The sequence below is a fragment of the Ipomoea triloba genome, chromosome 2 (assembly GCF_003576645.1).
Source record: "Ipomoea triloba cultivar NCNSP0323 chromosome 2, ASM357664v1".
Classification (NCBI taxonomy): Eukaryota; Viridiplantae; Streptophyta; class Magnoliopsida; order Solanales; family Convolvulaceae; genus Ipomoea; species Ipomoea triloba.
In genome coordinates this window covers 18,991,211-19,014,164 of record NC_044917.1, presented here as the reverse complement: position 1 = coordinate 19,014,164, position 22,954 = coordinate 18,991,211, and the positions used below count along the sequence as shown (strand labels likewise).

The 22,954-nt window shown below is 34.5% G+C and overlaps 3 protein-coding genes across 3 annotated transcripts; 2 read left to right on the top strand and 1 right to left on the bottom strand.

Annotated features, from left to right (window-relative positions):
- Positions 1-772: 772 nt before the first annotated feature.
- Positions 773-2,831, bottom strand: LOC116010253 (probable glutathione S-transferase). The gene is made up of 2 exons (XM_031249573.1): positions 2,370-2,831; positions 773-1,339 (listed from the first exon to the last, which is right to left on the bottom strand). Exons 1-2 carry the CDS (start codon positions 2,676-2,678, stop codon positions 974-976), a joined length of 675 nt encoding a protein of 224 aa, XP_031105433.1. The 5' UTR covers positions 2,679-2,831; the 3' UTR covers positions 773-973.
- A 7,187-nt stretch (positions 2,832-10,018) lies between these two features.
- Positions 10,019-11,963, top strand: LOC116010252. Its single transcript, XM_031249572.1, has 2 exons — positions 10,019-10,284; positions 11,149-11,963. Exons 1-2 carry the CDS (start codon positions 10,117-10,119, stop codon positions 11,677-11,679), a joined length of 699 nt encoding a protein of 232 aa, XP_031105432.1. The 5' UTR covers positions 10,019-10,116; the 3' UTR covers positions 11,680-11,963.
- Positions 11,964-16,590: 4,627 nt separating this feature from the next.
- LOC116010247 (T-complex protein 1 subunit delta) lies at positions 16,591-18,549 on the top strand. Its single transcript, XM_031249568.1, has one exon. It carries the CDS (start codon positions 16,700-16,702, stop codon positions 18,317-18,319), a length of 1,620 nt encoding a protein of 539 aa, XP_031105428.1. The 5' UTR covers positions 16,591-16,699; the 3' UTR covers positions 18,320-18,549.
- Positions 18,550-22,954: the final 4,405 nt, after the last annotated feature.

The window sequence follows — 22,954 nt, the reverse complement described above, 5'->3', positions numbered from 1 at the left end:
AAAGGACCTTAAGGTTTCTATCAAATATTTGATGGTTTTGCAAAATGTAGACAAGTCTATCTCTGAATGGAAAGTCTTGCAAACCACCTGAGTCTTTATCTTCACACTGAAGTTCATTGACATTATTCCCACAAGTTGCATGGTATAAGTTAATCTTATACCACAAGTAGGTAAAAAGGGTTGGACGGAGAGAATACTTTTTATTTTCTCTTTAGGTACCTCTTATGAGGGTTGAGGGGTTAGGATTTGAACCTAGAATATAATTTTATTTTCTAGTAATGAATACATTATTATCAAAACTTAAAATTTAGTTAAATTGACCTAGAAAATAGTTGAAGCCACCAACAATTAGGGATGGATGTAGTGTGTATACATATATATGTGTTTTATTTTTCTTCCTAAATAAGCCTTTTTAATTAACCGTTATCAGTAGCATCTATCTAATGTTTTATAGAAAAGGGATATATGTCTCTAACTTGGATCCAAACAAAGAAAGGTGCTGTAAAAAATTAGCTATTCAATATTTTGGCAACAAGAAAAATTGCATAATTTAGTTGGTTCATGTGGTATAATTTAACATTTTTGAGGTAAAAATGTGGACAGATTTTTATTGTTTTAGCCTGGATTTTTGGTGTGATGACAAAAGATAACAAGAAGAAGAAAGAAAGGTAAATTGGAGTATGGATGAGCAAATGGGCACTCCAACAACATTCTGCAGAACATCACAGAACTTATTGAAAGAGACCAAAACTAACCAACAGGCCACAACCTAAGTCAGATGATATAGTGCAAGTTGTTATTTCATTTGTGACACTTTAACAGGAAATAGAGATTTTTCAATCTTAAACTGTATAGTACTACATGAGTACAAGACTCTATCTTTTTCAAGGAATCTTAAACTATATATGACTAGAGTATAGTACAAGACTGATAGATTCACCCTTAGAAGACATCAAATTAGACAGGAGAATAATCATGGCTTGCCTGCTGCCAAGGACCGGATGTAGTTGAGACTGGCTTTGAAATAGTTGAGAAGATCATCTCTTGGTGGCAGAAACTGATGAATAACAGGGATTTTGATGAAGTTTTGAGCCCAGTTGTGCAGGCAAGGAAACTTTTCAGGGTCAAGCAACTTCATTCCCCCAACTTCCTCCATTACATTTAACCACAGACAAATCCACCCTATGCCTAGATCAAGAAACCCAATCTCCTCTCCTCCAAAAAACTTCTTCCCTTCAATCTGTTTCTCAATAAATGCAAATGATTCCTGCACAGACTCTATGGCTCTCATTTTTTCTTCCCCTTCAGCCATGCAAGCAGTCCAAGTACCCATCAAACACTGCAATATAATCATGAAGCCACAGAGAGATCTTAACTAAAGATTTGGTGAAGCAAATTTGTTGGGCGTAGGCTGCTAGTAAATGCCAAGTCTAGTACTCGGTGGCAGGGGAATTGTTGGTCTTAGGCCGGTAAAGGGCTTAAAAAAATCAAGTCCCAACACCCATGTCAGAAAATATGATGGCGATTTATAAGGAAATAAAGTTGGGCTTTCGCTATGAGTTATAGCTTTTGGCTTAGTGGTAAGCACTTGATCCTAATAAATGGTATCAGAGTCAAGTCACGTGCTGAGAGGAGGGAATTGCTATGAGAGGCCGGTAAAGGCCAAGTCTAGTACTCGGTGGCGAGAGAATTGTTGGTTTTTGGCCGGTAAAGGGCTTAAAAAGGTCAAGTCTAACACTCAGCGTCGAAAAATGTAATGACGATCTAAGGAAATAGTTACACATTCGCTACAAGCTATAACTTCTGGCGTAGTGGTAAATACTTGATCCTAACAAGTAACAAGTAGTATCAGGGTCACGTGCTAAGAGGTATGCCCGGTTTTTTTTATTTTTGGGCCGTTTTTATAAATAAATGAGGCTTTATCAAAAGTATAAGCGCAATCTTTAAAATTAATACCGTAAAATATATGACTCTTTTTTTCAGTTACAGAATAGTTTTACCATACTCAATTAATTTATTCCTAATTATTAGGAGAGAGAAGTGATTTGAGAAAAAAACTAATGAGTTTTAGGATTAATTGTCGGTTTTTTGTTTAATTTCTTATATAGCTAGATCAAAAAATAAATATTAGACCCTGAAAATATTGGGGTCTTGTGCTGTTGCCCATTTTGCATGGCCCAAAATATGGCCATGCTGAGAGGGGAGAATTATTGGAGGAAGGTTGGTAAAAGTCAAGTCTAACAACCTGTGGTTGGAAGATTATTGGTTTGGCCAAATGCCGGTAAATGTAAGGAAATATAATTTTTGGTATAATGGTAAGATTTGATCCTAAGAAAACTAAAAGTGGATTCAGGAATGAATTGAAGTACCTTATCATCTGCAAATTTTGCCCAGAATCGAGCCTGTGCTCTTTCAAAAGGATCTTGAGGCAACAGTGGGTAGTGTTTCCACGAATCATCGATGTATTCAAGGATGATGAGGGATTCAGCAATGGAGTTGTGATTGATTAGCAGCACAGGGACCTTCTTATACACAGGGTTTGACTTGAGCAGCAGATCACTCTTGTTTCTCAGGTCTTCCTTTATGTATTCATACTTCACTCCCTTGAGCCTCAAAGCCCACTCAACCCTGGTGCAGAACAGGCTTGGAGATGACCCTATCAACTTCACCTCCTCCATTCCTATCAACAATTATTTGCAGAAACTTTGTTCAGATGTCAAAACTCTATCTCACTTCTTGATCGATGTTTAATTTTGTGAACATGACATGTCTTCAATAATTTGGTTAAATAGTCTCTTCCAGTTTGACAAATCCACCCATATTGGACTCAGTCTAAATATTTCTTCCTTTGTAAGATTCAGTGTATTCCTGGATGTTGCGGAAATTTCTAAGGTCAACTATATCTATATATTTTAAGAAGTACTGATAGTATAATATAATAGTGAAATTTGAAATATTGATCCATCAAATATTTTGTATTTATTGTAGGTTCATAGAGAATTTTAATCAAAAAATAATTCCCAAAATTCAGTTAATCAATGATGGTATTCACAAAATTAATCAAAAACATTTGGTACACACTTTTTTTAAAATCAATTCGCTTCATCCACATGGTGCTAAGAGCATTGAAACATTGATTTTATGTATACAATGAATTACTACAATTTATTCGAGCACTCCAATAAATCGTATAGCGAACTTTAAACAAAATGAGATATGAAGTGTTGGAAGAAATTTAGAAGATGTAGAAATAAAACTCAGAAATTTTAAAGAGTTAAAAATTCTAAAACATTCTATCCAACACAAAATATTTATATATATTGAATTAGAAAATCATTAGCATTCAAAAAAATTAAATTTAAAATTTAAATCTTAACTCTCAACATTGGCAATTTAATCAAAATAATTCAAAGTTACAAAGTTAATTATTAAATAAATTAAAATTAATCACAATTAATTTCTAAATTGATCATAATTAACACAACGTAACATTTCTAGTTCTTGCAACACTAAAATGCAATAGATGAGATATAAACAACATATGATTGAGAACACTTAGGTAGTCCCTTACTGCCCCACCCTTTTCTTATTGCGAGCAATAGAGACTCTCGCAATCTTTACTGCTTTGCGAGCAACAAAGGTTCGCGTAACCTTTACTACTTACATGTAGTAAACCTTCTTTGTTCTCACTTAGTTGGGGAAAATTAATTAAAAAACTTTTGGCAAAGCCTTAGTTTGTCTGAGATACCTAGCTATTTTCATAAGTAAAACTTTTTTGTTCTCACTTAGTTGGGAAAAGTTAATTAAAAAATTTGACAAAATCTTTGCTTGTATGAGTTGTTAATCTTCGGACGCGCTTTGAATGATTTGATTCAATTAATTCAAAGCTTATTTGTGAGATTTGATTTGCATCCATTCGTGTGCGTGTTAGGAACAAGTGTATATTAGATTTTGATGATACCAAAAGTTAAGAAATTTTAGTCCCAATTCATTTCTCGTTTAGACTTTGGAAATTCATTCATTCTGATCGAATAGTTCTGAGGAGTCCGAATTGTATTTCGAAAAGTTACAATTCGAATAGTCAACTAAACTCTCTACGAGAAGTTCAAGCAGACAAGGAGCTATGAAGAATGAACGCTACAAAGAGTTCAAGACGAAGAGTCGAAGAGTAGAAGTATTGAAAACCGAAAGGTAGCAATGACCGAAGAGTAAAAGGGCAAACCTTACCGAATAAAAGGGTCTTGAAGTGTATCGAATATTAAAGGACAACAATTCGAACAAAAGGTTATAAAGATTAAGGGTCAAAGTGTTAGCTCGAAAGGTATAAGTTAACCACTCAAATGAACTGTTCGAGACTTCTCTGAGCGAACAGTTTGTAACCTTAAAAGGTCAGGAGCTTTATGTGAAAATGTAATCGCGGTAGCAAGCTAGGCCAGTTCATTACAACAATAGCAAAGAGTGTAATGCAAAATAAAGTATGCAAGAAAGTAAGCAAAAGTAAATGAGCAAGGTGATATGGAGTGAATTGGATTGGCATTCCCTTAGATGCAATGAAGAGACCTTGGCATAGTTGAGGCTATGTGTTGAAGTGTGATCTTTGGAAGGCATTTACACTAGGAAATTTAGCCTATCGGCTGGCTCTGCCGATTGAGCTTGATAAGGTACATAACGTATTTCACGTTTCTCAACTTAAGCGGTATGTACCTGATGCATCCCATGTATTGGAACCTGAGGAATTGGAGATGGATGATTCGTTAGTATACGAAGAAAAACCAATTCGAATCTTGGACTCTAAAACCCGAGATACAAGGAGGAAATCAGTCAAAATGATCAAAGTCCAATGGTCGAATCACAGTCCAGAGGAAGCTACGTGGGAATTGGAAAGCGTTATGATAGGACGTTATCCGGAGTTGTTTAACTCAGGTACGTAGAATCGATCTACTTGTTATGTGCCTAAACAAATTGTGTGCTAAGATTAGGCATACTAAGAATTCGTTATGTGTACACAAAGGTAAGTAGTAATCTACTTTGAATCCATGGATAACAAGAAGGAAGTTTCGGGGACAAAACTATTTTAAGGGGGGAAGACTGTAACCCCTCGTCTATTCCGATAAGTTTAGGGTTCGAAAAATATTTTTAGGCTATGACATTTATGAGATGATCTCTCGGTACTTCAGAAGGATTTTTATAAGTGAGACTAGTTATTAATAAGCTGCGATCTACGTACCGGTCACGAACCGAAAAATTTTTGAGGATGTATATGCAGTTCGAATTTCCCTAGGAAATGGATTTTTAAGCATAATGCGATTAAGCATGAACTTCCTATTTAGTTCAAGTGAGAATTAGACGAACTGTAAGAGTGAAATTTATTACGAACCTCCGTACCACTGTATTTCGCGAGATACCGGAAAATTGTCCGATTTTAGTGGTTAATGACGGGATTATTTTTAGAATAATTTTGGTATTAAAATTTTCCCGAATCAAATTATATTCCTCCGAACTTTTATCTGATTTAACCCCCAACTGGCAAAGCAAACTTACCCTTCAAGACACACCATGGGGTTGTGACAAGTGGCACCCTTATTTACCATGTGGTAATTATTAATTAATTAAGTAGGATGAGTATGGGATAAGTCATGCTAGTTAACTTATGATCCAAGTCTCCTCCATCCCTACCATTTTCGAAAATTAGAGAAGGAAAAAGAGAAGGAAAAATATCATCTTCATCTTTGTGATCCAAGAACTCCATAGCCATTTTTCTTACACAAGTGCTTCCATAATATGTAAAACTTTGATTTTATTCGGTTAAAATGGCTAGAATCCTTTCCTAGAACTTAAATTTAAGCTAAGAATTCATGAAAATATTGTTGTTATGGTGATCATTATTTAGGATCTTCGGTGAAAGTTTGGAGGAGAAGATCACAACTTTGTCTACGGTATTAAAAACTACTTGAGAGGTAAGGAATCCCTTAAGTCGGTTTAGTCACTTGAAAATGAACAATTGCTAGTAAATTATAAGACTAGGAATTTTATGTGAAAATTATGTGTTAAATTTGTGGATCTCTTAGTTGGCCCAAGAGACTACCCTTGGAATTTTTGGTAATTTTTGTATATATGTTCATGGCTAATATATGCATGTATATGTTGTATTTATGTCCATATAGGCTTATATTTGTGAAAATATTGGAAAATCAAGGCGTTACCACACAGTTTTTACTGCCCGAAGTGGGCAGAATTGGACGGACGCGACCCTGGACGCGCGTCCATCGGCGTCCAGTACGCGAGACCGAGGCCGAACGACCGGACGCGAACACGGACGCGCGTCCACTGCGCGTCCGTCGGTGTCCAGAATGCGAGATCACGGCCGAGCGGCCGGACGCGGCCCGGACGTGCGCGTCCGCCGTGCGTCCGGCGGTGCGGACATCCGCGCGGCTGCGGTGCACGGATCTGTTTTCGACCGAATTTTCTTCCGTAAATTTCTTTGCTCCTGCATGGTATGATGTTTGAAAGGCCTACAGGCAAATGAGTTCAATTTTTGAAGGAACTATTTGTTTTGGAAAATTTTGTACATCACTTTGGAAGAAAAATATTGTTGTTGAGAAACAAGTATAACTCTTGTCACTTGAGGAATGGTGTTGAAAAGCCTATGGGCAAATAAAAATGTTTATGAAACTTAAGTCGAAAGAACGTATGCTATTTTGATGAGTAGATTGTCAAAAACCTTATTTTTTTGAAGGGAAATACCACTTTTAATGAATGTGTACTTTACGTGAGGAAGATGAGAAAATGGTGTTTGAAAAGCCTGCGGACACTGAGAGTATTTTGAAAATCCTTCATGAGCTAATGAGGTAGCCAATTTCAAGTATTGGGCTCGAATGAGAAATATGCCCAAAAGAAATGATTGGAGAAAATAAAACTGCAGGAAAGATCATGTTTTCAAAACCTTAGTTTCTAAAGTAAGTTGAGGAGGACCTTGATTGACCCACGGGTGGCTTTAAGTGCCATTGCCCAGTGGTCGTTGTGTTATATTGTATGATCATTCATACTGCAGGGCGAAGTCTATTCGTCGTTATGTTATATTGTATGACTAGTTCATACTACAGGGCGAAGTCTATTCGCCGGGTACTATATAACTCGTAGGATGAGGTATTCCTATGGGGGTGTGCACACTTAAAGTATAGTTACTCCAGAAGTTCGGGTAGGTGTCATTTTAACGGACCTAGCTAGGCCAGCTAGGAATCATTTTAACGAACCTTACGTCCAGGGGATCAGTGTTAGACCGGGTGATGACCACTGACCCCGAGTTCGATGATCCAAGTGGTCAGAGAGGGAGTTATGTGAATGCTCCAAAGGCCTCACGCTTGCTAATATGAAACTAAGGAGGTTTTAAAGATGAGAAAAGAGTTACTCTCTAACGACATTGAGAAAGAAATGATTCTATCCAAAATGTGACGTATTTTAAGCACTGAAACGTGCTGCTGAACGCTCTCTCTCTTTTAAGTTAAAAATGATGAAAATTCCCGGAAATGAAAATTATCATATGTTGACTGAACTCGCACATACTACTATGTTATCTGTTGTTGATAATCTGGTTGCAGGTAGATTTTCAACTCATGGGTAAACTTTACAGCTTTCTAATTATTATATTTTCGAAACCTTTGTTTACTTTTGAGTGACAATGGATTTCCTTACTTAGCCGTCGTGCTAACTACACTTCATTGTGTCCTTTATCAGATGGAGTCTAGCGTGGGCTCGTGCAGCCCCGGGAACTCTGATGACTTGTCAGAGTTCATGTTCCCTATCTTAGACTATGACGACTATGTACAGTACTTATCGGGTGTCGACATGTTTGCTCCCGGCTACGCTCCAAACCCTCCAGCTCCGGCTTGTACTCCTGACCTCGTTCCTACTCCTGTTCAACCAGTGGTACATGTTTGGTCTCCTGCCCCCACTAATCCGTTGTGTCATATGGATGTCATCCAGGCGAGTTATGGGTTTTATCCCATTGAGGTTTTAGCGGAGAGTGACCCCCTTGAGTTTGTCGTTCACTACCCCTATCCGTGGGACCCTAGTCCTCCGGATTATCTTGAGGAGTGGATGATGGTCAATAGCACTTGTAACTTCCTGAATCATATTACCTGGTTCGAGGGCGAGTGGCACCTCGTTTGGGGCACATATACTGGCCCGGTGTACCGCTCATTAGAGTAGATTGTGTCTTGGGAGAAAAGTCAAGACTGACCCTTTTTGTGTACATATCTTTTGTAGCCATGGTAGTTCTAAGATGGCTAGTAAGGTCGGGCATAGCCCAAACTCTTGATCTAACGGGCTGTAAGAAACCCTTGTACATATTAGTAGCTAGTATAGCTACTCCTTTGCTGATGCTATATATATATATATAAAGTTATGATGGTTATGATGATATGATATAGTTTCCTAATCTTTAGCCTGTGCATCTAGAGTGAACCCTATCTGTATTTGATTGGGTTTAGTCTAGGTGTGGCGGTAACTACTCCGAATGTCGGTATAGCCAAGCCGGGGTGTTACACCTTGAACCCTAGAACGTACTATCTTATCTATACAATTGGAGAGAATTTTAGAGCCTGGACTAGAAGTGGAAAATGAAATCCTAAACTAATGGCAAAAGTCCCCTAAACAATCCCGCCAACAAGCAATTTATACATCTTCAAACTGACACTGGTATGAGCAGTTGTACAATTGTACGCGTGTTCGTATTAGGCGTTCTTCTACTTGGCCACTACCACGAACGTGATCACGAGCATAAAACTCTCAGCCAGCTCCTGTATGAGTGGAAGTACGAGCATACGTCACTCGTACTGCTCCCAGATTACATACTTTTGCTATTTTTGCCCGTTTCTTGCCTCCAATACCACTCAAATTCTGTAAAAATGCAAAAGTGTCCCAAAGTTAGTCATCAAATGCAACTTTTATGAAAATAAAACAATTAAGCCCATAAATCACTCAAAAGGACTCGAACAAGGCACAAATAGACATCAAAACATCCCTTAAAATAAGACATATTTGACACTCATCAAATGTTTCTACACTTTAGCCTTACTTGTCTTCAAGAAGGTCAATCAACCAATCAAAGACCATGAGTGCCAAAGATGGCTCCAAGAAACTCACAAACTCAAATGGTGAAACAATCAAACTATACACAAGAGTCAAGTGGGTGTTATTCTCCATTTTTACCAAGCAAATATGGCAAATCATGTGTGACAACCTCAATTCAAGGAATATTTAGGGAAACAAAACCCCATAAGGTCAAGAACAAAAAACAAAAAGGGACACCTCTCACACACAAATCACACCAATCCAAGCAAGTAAATGATTTTGATTCAACTTACAATCCTCAAGGGCTTACAAGGTCGAGCCGACTAGTGGTAATGATGTGCACAAGCTTTCCAAACTTTTCACATTTGGCCCCAAAGACCCAACAATAAAGTAAGTGAGTGTATGACATGGACCACTCCATGCGTTTTGGCTTAGTGAGGGTATGAGATGAACCAAAATCTGCGCAAACCGAGTCAATTAAGGAATGGACAATATGAAAATGGGTAAATAACTAAATATCAAAATCGTAATATAAATTATGGTATGATTCTAATAAGGGATGAGTACGATTCGAACCAAATCGGAATCAAAAGTTTCCGGTTTTGAATAATATAGAATCGAAAAAAATTATTAGTTTTTAAAATGAAAAGTCAAAACTAACATAGGCAACTTAGTCTTGTTAAAATTAAGTGCAATACCAAAATTATTTTGATTTTTTAATTTAATTATAAAATTTAAATATTTGATATAATCACTTGTTAAAGAAATTATAAATAAATAAAAATTAATTGTTCAATTTAGACCATCTTAAAAATAAAATATAGAATTTCAAAAAAAAAATTATATTAGGACCGGTGGTTCAAACTGGAACCGGAACCTTTATATAAGGTTCTGATTTTGGTTCTTCCCTTTCCGGATCAGAACCGGCCAGAACTTGAACCGATGCTCACACTTTACTTTTGCGGGTTTATGAATTGTGATCACTGAGATCGCCACTGTAGTGCTGTGGTGTTGAATTGTTGATTTGGGAGAGAGAAAGGGAAGATGGGATTGAAAGAAGAGCAGCTGGATTACGTTCTGGTGCCTGCGGGCATCGCAATAATGGTGTCGTACCATGCCTGGCTTCTCTTCACCATTGTCCGGAACCCCACTAGAACTGTGATCGGGATCAATGCTGAGTCTCGCCATAGCTGGGTCCACTCCATGATGTCTGTTAGTATCCCTTTCCTTCTTCGCCTATTCTCTCTCCATTCACCCAAATTTTGAATCTTAGCTTAGCTTGCACATATTCTTGAGTTATGTATGCTGGATTTTGTGTTAACTTGCTGTAACTAAAGAAATTGAGGTTTAATTCATATGTATCCAAACAAAGATTACAAATATGTTGCGATTCATGCTATGTTGCCACCATCAGTGAGGCTGTGATTTTTGTTAAACTGTATCTAATTTTGTGTAGGATGAGTCCCTCCCTGTATTGAAAGAATTACACTACTTTTTAGTGTTCTTAATTAAGATATCAGTGATAAGAATTCGGGCCAATATATAAAACTTGAGTAGGCTCTACTGATAACTAGAAGCTTTCATTCTCTGTAATGGATTAATGGATAGCACTAAGATACAATTTGTCCTTGATAAGAAATAAGCATGGTACTTAAATAGCAACTTTCATTCTCATTTAAGGATGCGACTATGAATTAGCTAGACCACCTAGAGAGATCGTAGGAACTATTGTTGATCTCTTTTTCCCACCCATTCGTCGAGGTTGTTTCACCTTTGAATCTTTGCAACTGAGTCTCTCTTTTAACTCTCAAGTATTTTCAGCCCTCTTGAAATTGTGTTGAATTGACGAATACCTCATTTGTCAACAAAAGATATAACTACCCTCAACTACTTGTGTCAACCGCTGGCAAATTGGTATCCTAGCACTAGAAAATTATGGTAACAATGAGAGATTTATGGTGGATTTTCTTTGATTATTCAACTAATATTCATTGACTCTGACTATTCACCTTAAAAGATCAATTGACCATTAGTTTTCCTTGGACTTTTAAGTTGACTGTATGTAACTATTTTCAGGATCCAATTAAGAACGGTGTTTTAACTGTTCAAACAATACGGAACAACATAATGGCTTCAACACTTTTGGCAACCACAGCTATCACTCTCAGCTCGATAATAAGTGTATATGTGAGTGGAAAATCCGACCCTGCATCATCTAACCTTCTTTATGGCAACAAAACTGCAATTTTGTCTTCTGTAAAGTTCTTCACCATCTTGCTATGCTTCCTCGTAGCTTTTCTCTGCAATGTGCAGTCTATTAGGTATTATGCCCATGTTAGCTTCTTAGCTACGGTGCCCACATTCAAAGATAGTACAGATTCTATAGAGTATGTTGCGAGAAATTTGAATCGAGGGAGCTACTTTTGGTCACTTGGGCTACGGGCGTTTTACTTGTCATTTCCTCTCTTTCTTTGGGTTTTTGGGCCCATACCAATGTTTGTGTGTTGTTGTGTACTGTCACTTGCTCTCTACTTCTTGGACACAACTACAAGCTTTACCAGGGATCTCCATTGTCAGTCTTTTAAACGGAAAGCAAATGATGCATAGTCCTTCAATAGTTTGTTTGAGGAGGTGATTATAGATTGTGCTAGAGGAGAAGGTGAACTATACGGGTATATCTCTGTTGATTGATCTCTGTTCCTCGCAATACCTCAATGTAATACAACGTATGTGTATGTATCGTCACACTCAGCTGTAGCCTGTAGGAATCTACAGATTTAAACAGTGCAAGACAATAAATAAACATATATAGTTATATCCTAACACAAATAGTCAAATGCACTGCTGTAAAATGATGTTTAATGTTTAATGATGTTTGCTCTATTCAAAGAGATACTCAGATCTCCTTAGTACATGCATTAATGGAGGGTGAGACTGATACCAGTAACTGAGGCAAAGGAAGTGGCTGGCAAGGGAGGCACCAGAAACAGGCAATTTCTCCATAGATATCATTTGCAGTGGGCTTACAAATATCAGTAGCCCAGGAAGCTATAGCTGCTCTTTCACTTCCACTACAATCTCATTTTCTTGCACAGAAGTATGTTTCTCACTTTCACTACAAATTTATCCATTCCAATATCCATTTTCTTGCAGAGAAGTAGAAGGCCAAGGGAGAGGACTAAATGGAAGGTGCAGTTTGCGCCTTTCAACTACCCTCATGGCATATTTGCATGTGAAATTGTGTTCTTGTGCCTTCTTGTTGAGTTTTTTTTTTATTTTTTTTTTCTTTTGAAGGTAATTGTTGAGCATTTATTTATTTATGGGCAAAGAATCAAAGATGGTTCCATGAATTCTGACACTCAAAGTTAAATTACTAATACCATTGAATTTTGTATTAAAATTTTGATGGTCTTCATTTAGGGTGCATATGTGAAAAAATAGCTTACACATACCGTCATACACTATCCACTATATATATCATGAAGTAAATTTTTGTGCAAATTAAATGACATATACATTTGGAGCGCGGACAATTTGGGATTGGGGTGTGACAAGTTCTGACATTGGATAGTATTGGAGTGACATGATCACATATTCACAGTTTGTTTAGTTTAATTTTATTTCTTTCTTGTACAAGAAAATACTTTCATTGATTTGAATCATCATTATTATAAATAAACGGTTAAAGTGAGCTTATTTTGTTTAATTTAATTTTATTTCTTTCTTGACCAAGAAAATACTTTCATTGATTTGAATAATCATTATTATAAATAAATGGTTAAAGTGAGCTTGTTCTTTTGGCTCTGTTAAATTACAAATATATATATATATATATATATATATATATATATATATATATATATATATTTTAATATTTTTACTATATTTAAATTTGGCATTATTATGCTTAGTAGTGTAAAATTTTCCTTTATATACACACAAAATGAAGGTATAAATAGCTTTGGTAACTCGGTTGGTGTAAGTGGTTGTGCACTTTTATCCCTTAAGAGATGTTAATAGTTGAAAACCGTCTCTTGTATTGTACGGGTTTAAAAGTGTCTTCTACTATAATTTAATTTTCTCTTTAAGGCATTAAATGATATGTTAATTTTATGGTAACAAATTTCATTTGTGATCTTCTATTTAATTTAATTTCATATTGTAATATTAGTTATGTATATATTGAATTCATTGTTGTGTGGAATTGTATTATTACCCACATAATAATTATTATCATCCACTAAAATTGAATTCATTGGCTTGCGGCATTATTATTATTATTTCCACTATAATGTAAAATTGAAATACATGTATGACTGTAAATAATATTTACTTTAATTTAATTTTTAGTATTATAGATATTTTTTATAGAATATATATATATATAAGAATTCCGGGAGAACCCGGGTTCAATTCCCACAAGTGACGATTCTCCCTGGGCCAGCTCCTGTGCCTCTCGGAGCGAACGTGGGTGGACCTGGACCGTTAGACGGACAGAGAAAGATCCTGTGAACTTACCAAAAAAAAAAAAATATATATATATATATATATACACACACGCATATGCTTAGGTGTGGAGCTTTTCTCTCGTGCGATCGCGCGAACATATCAAAATCGTAAGATGAGCTGAGATCAAACAAATGGAAGTTAATGAAGAAGAGTAAATACATGGTGACAATTTCGTAACTTCCTGCATCATGTATATTTTAGTGGTTCACTATGTGCTAGTGTGTGGTGCACTTTTGAGTGATACGTGGTGCACTTGATATGTAGTGCACTTAGTATTGCACTAAGCAACGGGGCTATCAAACCCATCGATGGGTTCAATAAACTTGTTGGTCCAACGGGTCTATTGAACCCACAACGTTTTTCCTGTTTTGGTGGCGCACAACAGAGTACTCATAAGTGCACCACAGAGCACTAATAAATGCATCACACATTTGAAATGTTTTTATGATGATAATAACATATAAATGGTAACTATATCATTCTCTTATGTAGCTATATTTAAAACTCATTATTAAAAATTTCAATGTAGGACAATAGAACACTGTGACATACTTAACTCGTTGAAAAGATGTTGAGACTACAACATTAGTGGAGTCTCAATCTTTCAAATCCAAAAAATGAAGATATTTCAAAAATAGCTACCGTTGTAGCATTCATTAATCATGTATGTAAAATACTTATTATACATCTTTTAAATATATTACAACTAATATAAAGGCAAAAATCAGCATCAATTTTGACAAAAAAAAATTGGTATATAAAATGCAACCACTATTTTAAAATGTTTATACACAAAGTGGCAAATTATTTTAACTGCATGCATTATGGTGAAGAGGCAATGGGTACTCCAAGATTAATAACAATTCAACAAAAAAAAATTACAAAAAATACACACTCACATGCGCACACAAAATTATGTACTACACTCATTCATACTAATCCAAAAAATATGAACGTCGAAATGAACGGGTGCAAAATGGATGTAGAAATTGTTGATGAAACTGGACATATTGCATCATTAGTATTCGGACTACCTACAAAATCATTGTTGTTACGATCAAGTAAATAAGTTATGAAACTAGAGCAAAAGGTAATACTCATTAACCTCCTACAAATATAATAAATATTAATATTTTGTTTAGAACTTTCACATGAAAATGTATGATCCACATCTCAAAACACATGAAATGTAGAAAAAACTATCACTTCCAACTATCAACAGGCGCTTGCAAGATCAAAAGTTCATAGTACAACTAAGGTCCCAGTAATATACGCAAACACGGGGCAAATCCATAGCTTCCTACACTATAATCTCATTGCATGACATTGTCCTCTATACTACCATCAGTAGCCCAATTACACATAACACATTACACAAAAAAGTACTGAAGATGAAGACTATGACAATGCTATTCGAAAGAACATTAAAAGGACTTAGAGAAATTCAAACCAAAAGTAGTATTTAATTAGACCATCATTTTTAGACTAAGTATTTAGACTAGCGTTTTTACAAAATTGTAAACATTTATTTTAATGACAATTATAATCAATTTCTCATATATTATCTTGTATTCATATATTTTGAATTATCGATTTAAATAAACAAATTCAACATTCAATTTATATGCATGAACATCTCATATATAATCTTGCATTGATATACTTTGAAGTATTTATTTAAAAATAAACATTAGGCATTATCTCATTTAGTCATGATCACGATCCGATTCCGGTTCACGAACCTACAGTTCCGGTTAGAACCACCGATTCAAACCGTGTATATAATTCTTTTAATTCTCCAATGTGTACCTAAGATGTACCAAAAGTGAAAGCCTAAGATGTTGCAAATCAATTAATATATACGAGGTGTGCGCGCGCGCGTGCGTGTTCAGGTGCGAACCACTCGTCCATGAAAGAAATGAGAACGCATGTCATCCGTCCACGTGTGCAGATCTAACGGATAGAAACATTGATATTTTTTTTTTTAAAAATGCGGTGCTATTTTCGTAAATAATTGAACATCGAAGTGCAAGTAAAATGTATTTTAAGTGCAAGTAGCAGTTTTATATAGTGAACCTAAGTGAAAGTAAAATGTATTACGAGTACAAATAAAATTTATTACAAGTGCAAGTAGCAGTTCTATATAGTGAACATAAGTGCAAGTAAATTGTATTACAAGTGTAAGTAAAATATAAAGGTGAAAGTAAAATGTACACTAACCATCAATATTAAGTGCACCTAATGTTATAATTAGTTGTACCTAACATTATAATTAGGTCACCTAGGTCCATGAATGTTAACAAAGTAAATTACTTGTACTTGTAAGTGAAAATATGTGCACTTTAAGTGATTTTACTTACACTTTTTACTTGCAAATGTGCACCAGCTACTTACACTTATAACACAATTATTTGCACCAAAGTTCGAGTTATTTATAAAAACGCCACCGCGCCATTTTTTTAAAAGTTAAATTTGATCTGTTGATCTGGACAAGTGAACGGCTGCCAATCATTCTCATTTCTTTGTTGGGCGAGAGTTTGCACATGGGGACATATATATATATATATATATATATATATATATGTGGACAGTGGCTAGGCACTGCTCCAGTGCACTAGTGTCCATATAATGTGTAATCTATTTTTTTAACGGTTCTGGAATTGGAACCGTCCGGTTTCAAGTCTAGATTTCCTTAAACTGGTACTGGAACTGTATAGTCGGTTCCGATTTCGAATTGGTTCTAACCGTGCACAATTCAGTTTCAACGAATTGAGGTCATGTTTAATTTTATTCATGCAATGCAGATGAAAAAACTAGTTAGCATTAATAGAGGAGTATGAGATAATAATCTATGAAACAGTTTCACAGAAAAGTTACTCACATGTTTGAATATTATAGGATGACGTTTGATATTTGCAAAGAAATTTCGGGGCCAAAGTATGATTTCAAAACTTCATTAATCCTCTACCAATTCTCTCGAAAATTCGAAATCTCTCCACCGAAATTTCAATTTCTAGATTGTCTTCGACTTTTGTCCGTGCTAGGGTTTTGCACTTCTGCCTCATTTTCCCACTATCACTCTCTCTCAAGTTTGAGATCAGAAGTTTCTCGATCTACAATGGCATCACCAGCAGTAGTCGCCGCCCCAGTCGCCGCCGGTTCCTCATCGAAGACGGAAACCTTCGTGGACAACAAGCGCAAGGACGATATCCGCATGGCCAACATCGCGGCTGCTCGTGCGGTGGCCGATGCCGTCCGGACTAGTCTTGGCCCCAAAGGAATGGACAAGATGATCTCCACGGCCAATGGCGAGGTCATCATCACCAACGACGGCGCCACCATCCTTAACAAGATGGAAGTCCTCCAACCTGCCGCGAAGTTCCTCGTTGAGCTCTCCAAATCGCAGGACGTCGTCGCGGGTGACGGCACTACCACCGTCGTCGTCATTGCTGGTGCTCTCCTAAAGCAATGCCTATCCCTTCTTTCAGCAGGTATCCATCCTACTATTGTCTCGGAATCGCTCCATAAGGCTTCTATCAAGGCTGTTGAGGTCCTTACCGCTATGGCGATTCCTGTTGAGCTCTCTGACCGCGATTCGCTTATCAAATCGGCCAGTACTGCACTGAACAGTAAGGTAGTGTCTCAGTATTCAACTCTTTTAGCTCCATTAGCTGTTGATTCTGTGCTTTCTGTTGTTGACCCTGCAAAACCAGACCTTGTAGATTTAAGAGATATTAAGATTGTGAAGAAATTGGGTGGTACGGTTGATGATACTGAGATGGTAAAGGGTTTGGTCTTCGATAAGAAAGTGAGTCACGCCTCAGGTGGCCTGACTCGAGTTGAGAAAGCTAAGATTGCTGTGATTCAGTTTCAAATTTCTCCTCCTAAGACTGATATTGAGCAGAGTATTGTGATTTCGGACTATACTCAGATGGATAGGATTTTGAAGGAAGAGAGGAACTACATTTTGGGGATCATTAAGAAGATTAAGGCTACTGGATGTAATGTTTTATTGATTCAGAAGAGTATTTTGAGGGATGCAGTTACAGATTTGTCACTGCATTATCTGTCTAAGGCAAAGATCATGGTGATTAAAGATGTCGAGAGAGATGAGATTGAGTTCATCACAAAGACTTTGAATTGCTTGCCCATTGCAAATGTTGAGCATTTCAGGGCAGAGAAACTAGGACATGCAGATTTGGTTGAGGAGGTATCACTTGGAGATGGTGGGAAGATTGTGAAGATTACTGGAATTCAGGATATGGGTAGAACTGCATCTGTGCTGGTTCGAGGGTCCAATCAGTTGGTTATTGATGAAGCTGAGAGGAGTTTGCATGATGCCTTGTGTGTTGTTAGATGTTTGGTGAATAAGAGATTCTTGATTGCAGGTGGTGGGGCACCAGAGATAGAGCTTTCAAGACAGTTGGGTGCATGGGCAAAGGTTTTACAAGGGATGGAGGGTTACTGTGTGAAATCATTTGCTGAAGCTCTTGAGGTTATTCCTTATACATTAGCTGAGAATGCTGGACTGAACCCTATAACTATTGTGACTGAGTTAAGGAATAGGCATGCACAGGGTGAGATCAATGCTGGGATCAATGTGAGGAAGGGGCAGATCACTAACATTTTGGAGGAGAATGTAGTGCAGCCACTCCTTGTGAGCACAAGTGCAATTACCTTGGCCACTGAATGTGTGCGAATGATTTTGAAAATCGATGATATTGTTACTGTGAGGTAGATAGGATTGTACTTGAAAGTGGTGGTCAAAGAGATAAGTTTTTCTGGTGTCTTTCTATTATTACTTGTGTGTTCAACTTTTAAATGTTTCTTTGTTGAACTTGAAATCGGTGCTTAATTTTACATAGTTGCTTCCTAGAATCTTTCACTTGGTTGAGTGTGTTAGTTTTAATGTATGGTTCTGATATTCATACAGCTTTGAATTAGTTATTTAGCTGTGCGATTTATGTATTATTTATGCCTATTTATTCATTACATATTTAATGTATGCTTGTTTTGTTTTCGCTAAGCAAGTAGCAATATTGCTGCTCATACAGTTGCATATCATGCTTCTTGTAATACTGAGGGGGGTCCTGTCCTGTTGAGTTTTTGGATTCTAGCCGGTTTCTTTCTGGTGTTGTTTGATTCTCTTATGTTGAATGATAAGTTTATTTTCAAAAAAAAAAAATGTACTCCGTATTATTTAATCAAATTTCTGGTTTATGAAGTCTGAAACCAGTATTTCTTGACTAGAATACTGGCATCTCCTGTTTTTTTGTAACAGTTAAAAGTGTTCCCCATTTCATACTTTTAGAGCATAGTTTGGTATTACAGGGTCTTTGGTTTGGAAGAGGGAATTAGGGGGGAAAAGAATTGTAATTCGGTGGAAATTGCAATTCAATGAATAAAGTAGGAATTGAAATCGAATTGTTTTGTGTGCAGGAATAGGAGTACATGGAATTGAAAGGTAAGAAGCGACATAATGACTAAAATGCTAGTAGTAGTAGTTGGAATAAAAACCAAAATTACATATGAAGTGGTTTGGTATGGAAGAATAAAATATTAAAATTATTGGGAATGTGAAGGAAGAAAAATTACATATGAAGTGGTTTGGTATGGAAGAATAAAATTATTGAGAATGTGATGGAAGAAGTGATACAAAAATTAAAATGTTCTTATGTTTTAATAATAATACTCTGTAATAATAATAATAGTTGGTAAATTTCATTTTTTTCCGACTGCTGAATTCGAATTCATGATGAGGGTTATGAATTCTAATTTCATTTGCAATTCCCTTTTAACTAAACAATGAAATTGGGCATGTCAAAGAATTAATTGTGCATGTCAAAGAATTAGGCTTGAATTATACTTGCAATCTACCAAGCATGCTGTTAGTTGTCAAGACTTTGTCTAGTTGTCCAGGTCGCATGCATGTTGTTAGGTGTCTAGACTTGGTCTGGTTGTCGGTTAGGTCCTGAGCGATGAGGTCGGGACCTTCTGCATGCGATTCAAAAATCAAACTCAATGAGATCTTCTATAGGCTCTTAGTATAGAACAATGAGATTTTCTCTAGGCCCCTGGTATAGAACATGTTGAGGTAAATAAAGCTTGTTAGACTTTTGCATGTGATTCAAAATATGAGATTTTCGCCAAGTCCTTAGTATAGATCATATTCAGGTAAATAAAGCTTGTCGGATGGACAATTGCTCAAGCTTAAGGTAACATTTAAAATTGAGCTTGAGTTATTGTCCTCTATACTAGGGGCCTAGGGAAAATCTCTGCATTCTTCAAGTACGAGTATATTGCTATCTATACTAGTAAATTACCCGTGCGATGCACGGATAAAATGTTTTTATCATATACTTAGATAATAAAATTAAAGATTAAATTATAAACAATTTTAATATTTGAAAGTTTACATTTATTCTATTATATATTTAGATAATAAAATTAAAAATTAAATTATAAACAATTTTAATATTTGAAAGTGTGCATTTATTCTATTAAAATATTAGTGTAAAAGTATCACTCAATTAATTGAAAAATATATTACTCGTTTGTCTGCAATTATTTTTTAAAAAATAAATATGTAATATAATTTATGTAATTATATTATTACTAAAATAAATATGGGAAAAAATAAAAAATAATTTTATTGAAATTATTATAAAAATAAATCCAACTACCCATGTTTAGTTTAATTACCATAAAGACAATTATACTAATATCTGTGCAATTATACTTTCATATCTATATTCTTTTTCACCATATCACATTTACTTATTAACATTTTCAAAAGCATATTCCTCATCATTCATGGGTATACCCTTTTAATAACCCTCAAACCGATCAGTGCTGCATATATCAGTATCAAAATTCAAAAGTCATCACAAAAAGAGAAGCAAGCTGAATTATATTTCATTGAATAGGTGTTTATTGCATATTGTTACCATTTTCTTGGTAAATGTTTTAGTTTTCAAGACTATATGCATACATTTCGTGCATAATTGGCTATTATGCCTTTATTATCATTAATTCATTATTATTATATTGGTATAACATTATGCATGTGTTTCATTATTATATAATGGTAATTGAGATTAACATTTCCTTTAATATTAAAGTTAATTATTAGTAATTGTGGTTAATTAGGAAAGTCCAATTATTTATTTAAGGTCTTTAAATATTAAAGTGAAATGACAATTTTATCTAATGCTGTTAATATGAATAAATTGTCGTTGAGTTTGGGCGGAAAAAATTAGCCAGATACTTCTGTTATTATATATGCGATGCATGAAAACAATTTTTTATTATATATTTAAATAATATAATTAATGATGAAATTATAAACAATTCTAATATTTGAAAGTGTACATTTATTTGAAATTATAAGATTTGTATATTAGTGTTTAATATATTTACTTAAAAATTATATGTTTAATTTTTTATATGGGCATGAAAATTTATAATTTTTTGAGTAAAATATCAATTATATTAAAAAAGATAAGAGCATACAAAGTTCAGAGGATCCTCAGACCTGAAAAATTATAATTAATTCCAGTATAAATAAGGTCGTTTTATTATGGTAATTAAGGAGTATATATTATTTTTAAGTAATATTATGATAATTATGACATCCATGCATGTAACTGAATCTACTATACTAATAAGAGCCAAAGAGAGTTAGACCTAAAATGGGTAGAAAAAATGGCGGTCAAATTATTTAATCAAATGGATGGTTCAGATGAATTATTTAATCAAATAGATGGTTAAAATAATTCAGATTAATATTATTAATAGAAATTACCTAATTTAACCTTACTTTTATGATTATCCGTTAAGTTTTCTGTTAAATATTCTCTTCTCCGTTCACATTCCGTTAACTTTTAACTTAACCATTAATTTCTATAAGAAAGGTCTTAGGTTCGAACCTCATCTCAATCAAATTTGACATAATTAAGTTTCTCACTCTATTTTACTCTTATTAAATTAAATAAATTAGTAGCTACAACAAAAAATGATACATATGTATTTATTTGATTTAGAATTATGTGTCTACTTTAATTGAAAAAATTATTCATTATCAAAAAATTAAATTAAATAAGAGAAATAATTTCATTAATTATATTGTCTTTATTTTCTTTCATGCAAAGATTCTTTACATTCAAATTTATCAATTGATATTCATTACATTGTCCATTATCTTATTTTTACAATATCTTGTAATTAAATATCAAAGTTATAGTACAAAATAATGTCATATATTTAGTTACCAAGTATTTTATTAATACTATGAAATTTTTTTTAAAAATAATTTGAAACTAATTATATTAACTACTTGGGGATTGGTTGACAAAGAGATTACTCAAATAATAACCCAACAAATTAAAGCGGAATCACTCTATTTTACTCTTATTGAATTAAATAAATTAGTAGTTACACCAAAAAATGATACATATTTATTTCTTTAATACCATGAAAAACCAATCATATTAACTACTTGGGGGATTTGTTGACAATGAAAATACTCAAATAATCATTACCCAGCAAATTGAAGCGAGAAACTACCTTTTAATATCTTTGAAATACATAATATTTTATATTTTCAAATTTTTATTAATTTATTTAATCTTTTTTCTTAACCTAGAGATTTCTTTATCCACAATAACTCATTCAACAATAATGGTTGAACCAAATGAACCCCAAGCAGAACACCTAAAGGAAAGTCCATAGCTCCTATATCATAATCTCATTGCATGACGTTGTCATCTATGCTACCAACAATATCTGAATTGCAAATAACACACTACCAAAAAAAAAGGAAAAGAACAAATAGTAAAGATGAAGACAATGACAATGTCACTCAAAAGAGAATTAAGAACCACTTAGAAAATTTAAATTAAAAGTAGTATTTATTTAGATTATCATTTTTAGACCAAATCTTTAGACTATCAATTTTACAAAGTTGCAAACATTTATTTTAGTAATAATTATAATGAATTTTCTATATTATCTTGGATTCATATACATACTTTGAGTTAGATATTTAAATAAAAAAATCCGACATTCAATTACCCATGTATAAACTTCTCCTATATAATCTTGTATTGATATACTTTCAAATATTTATTTAAATATAAACATTGGGCATTAACCCATTCGCGTAATGCGCGTACAAATTAATATGTATATGTTTAATTATGGACATAATATGTGTATGCTTAATTCCCTTTAATTATGTCCATATTAATATGTGTATATATATTTAATTTTTTTTAAATTATGTTCGTAATATGTGTACCATTAATTTCTTTAATTGATTAGATAAAATCTATTATAAAAAAATGTAAATAAAAGTATAATGTGTGAATTAATT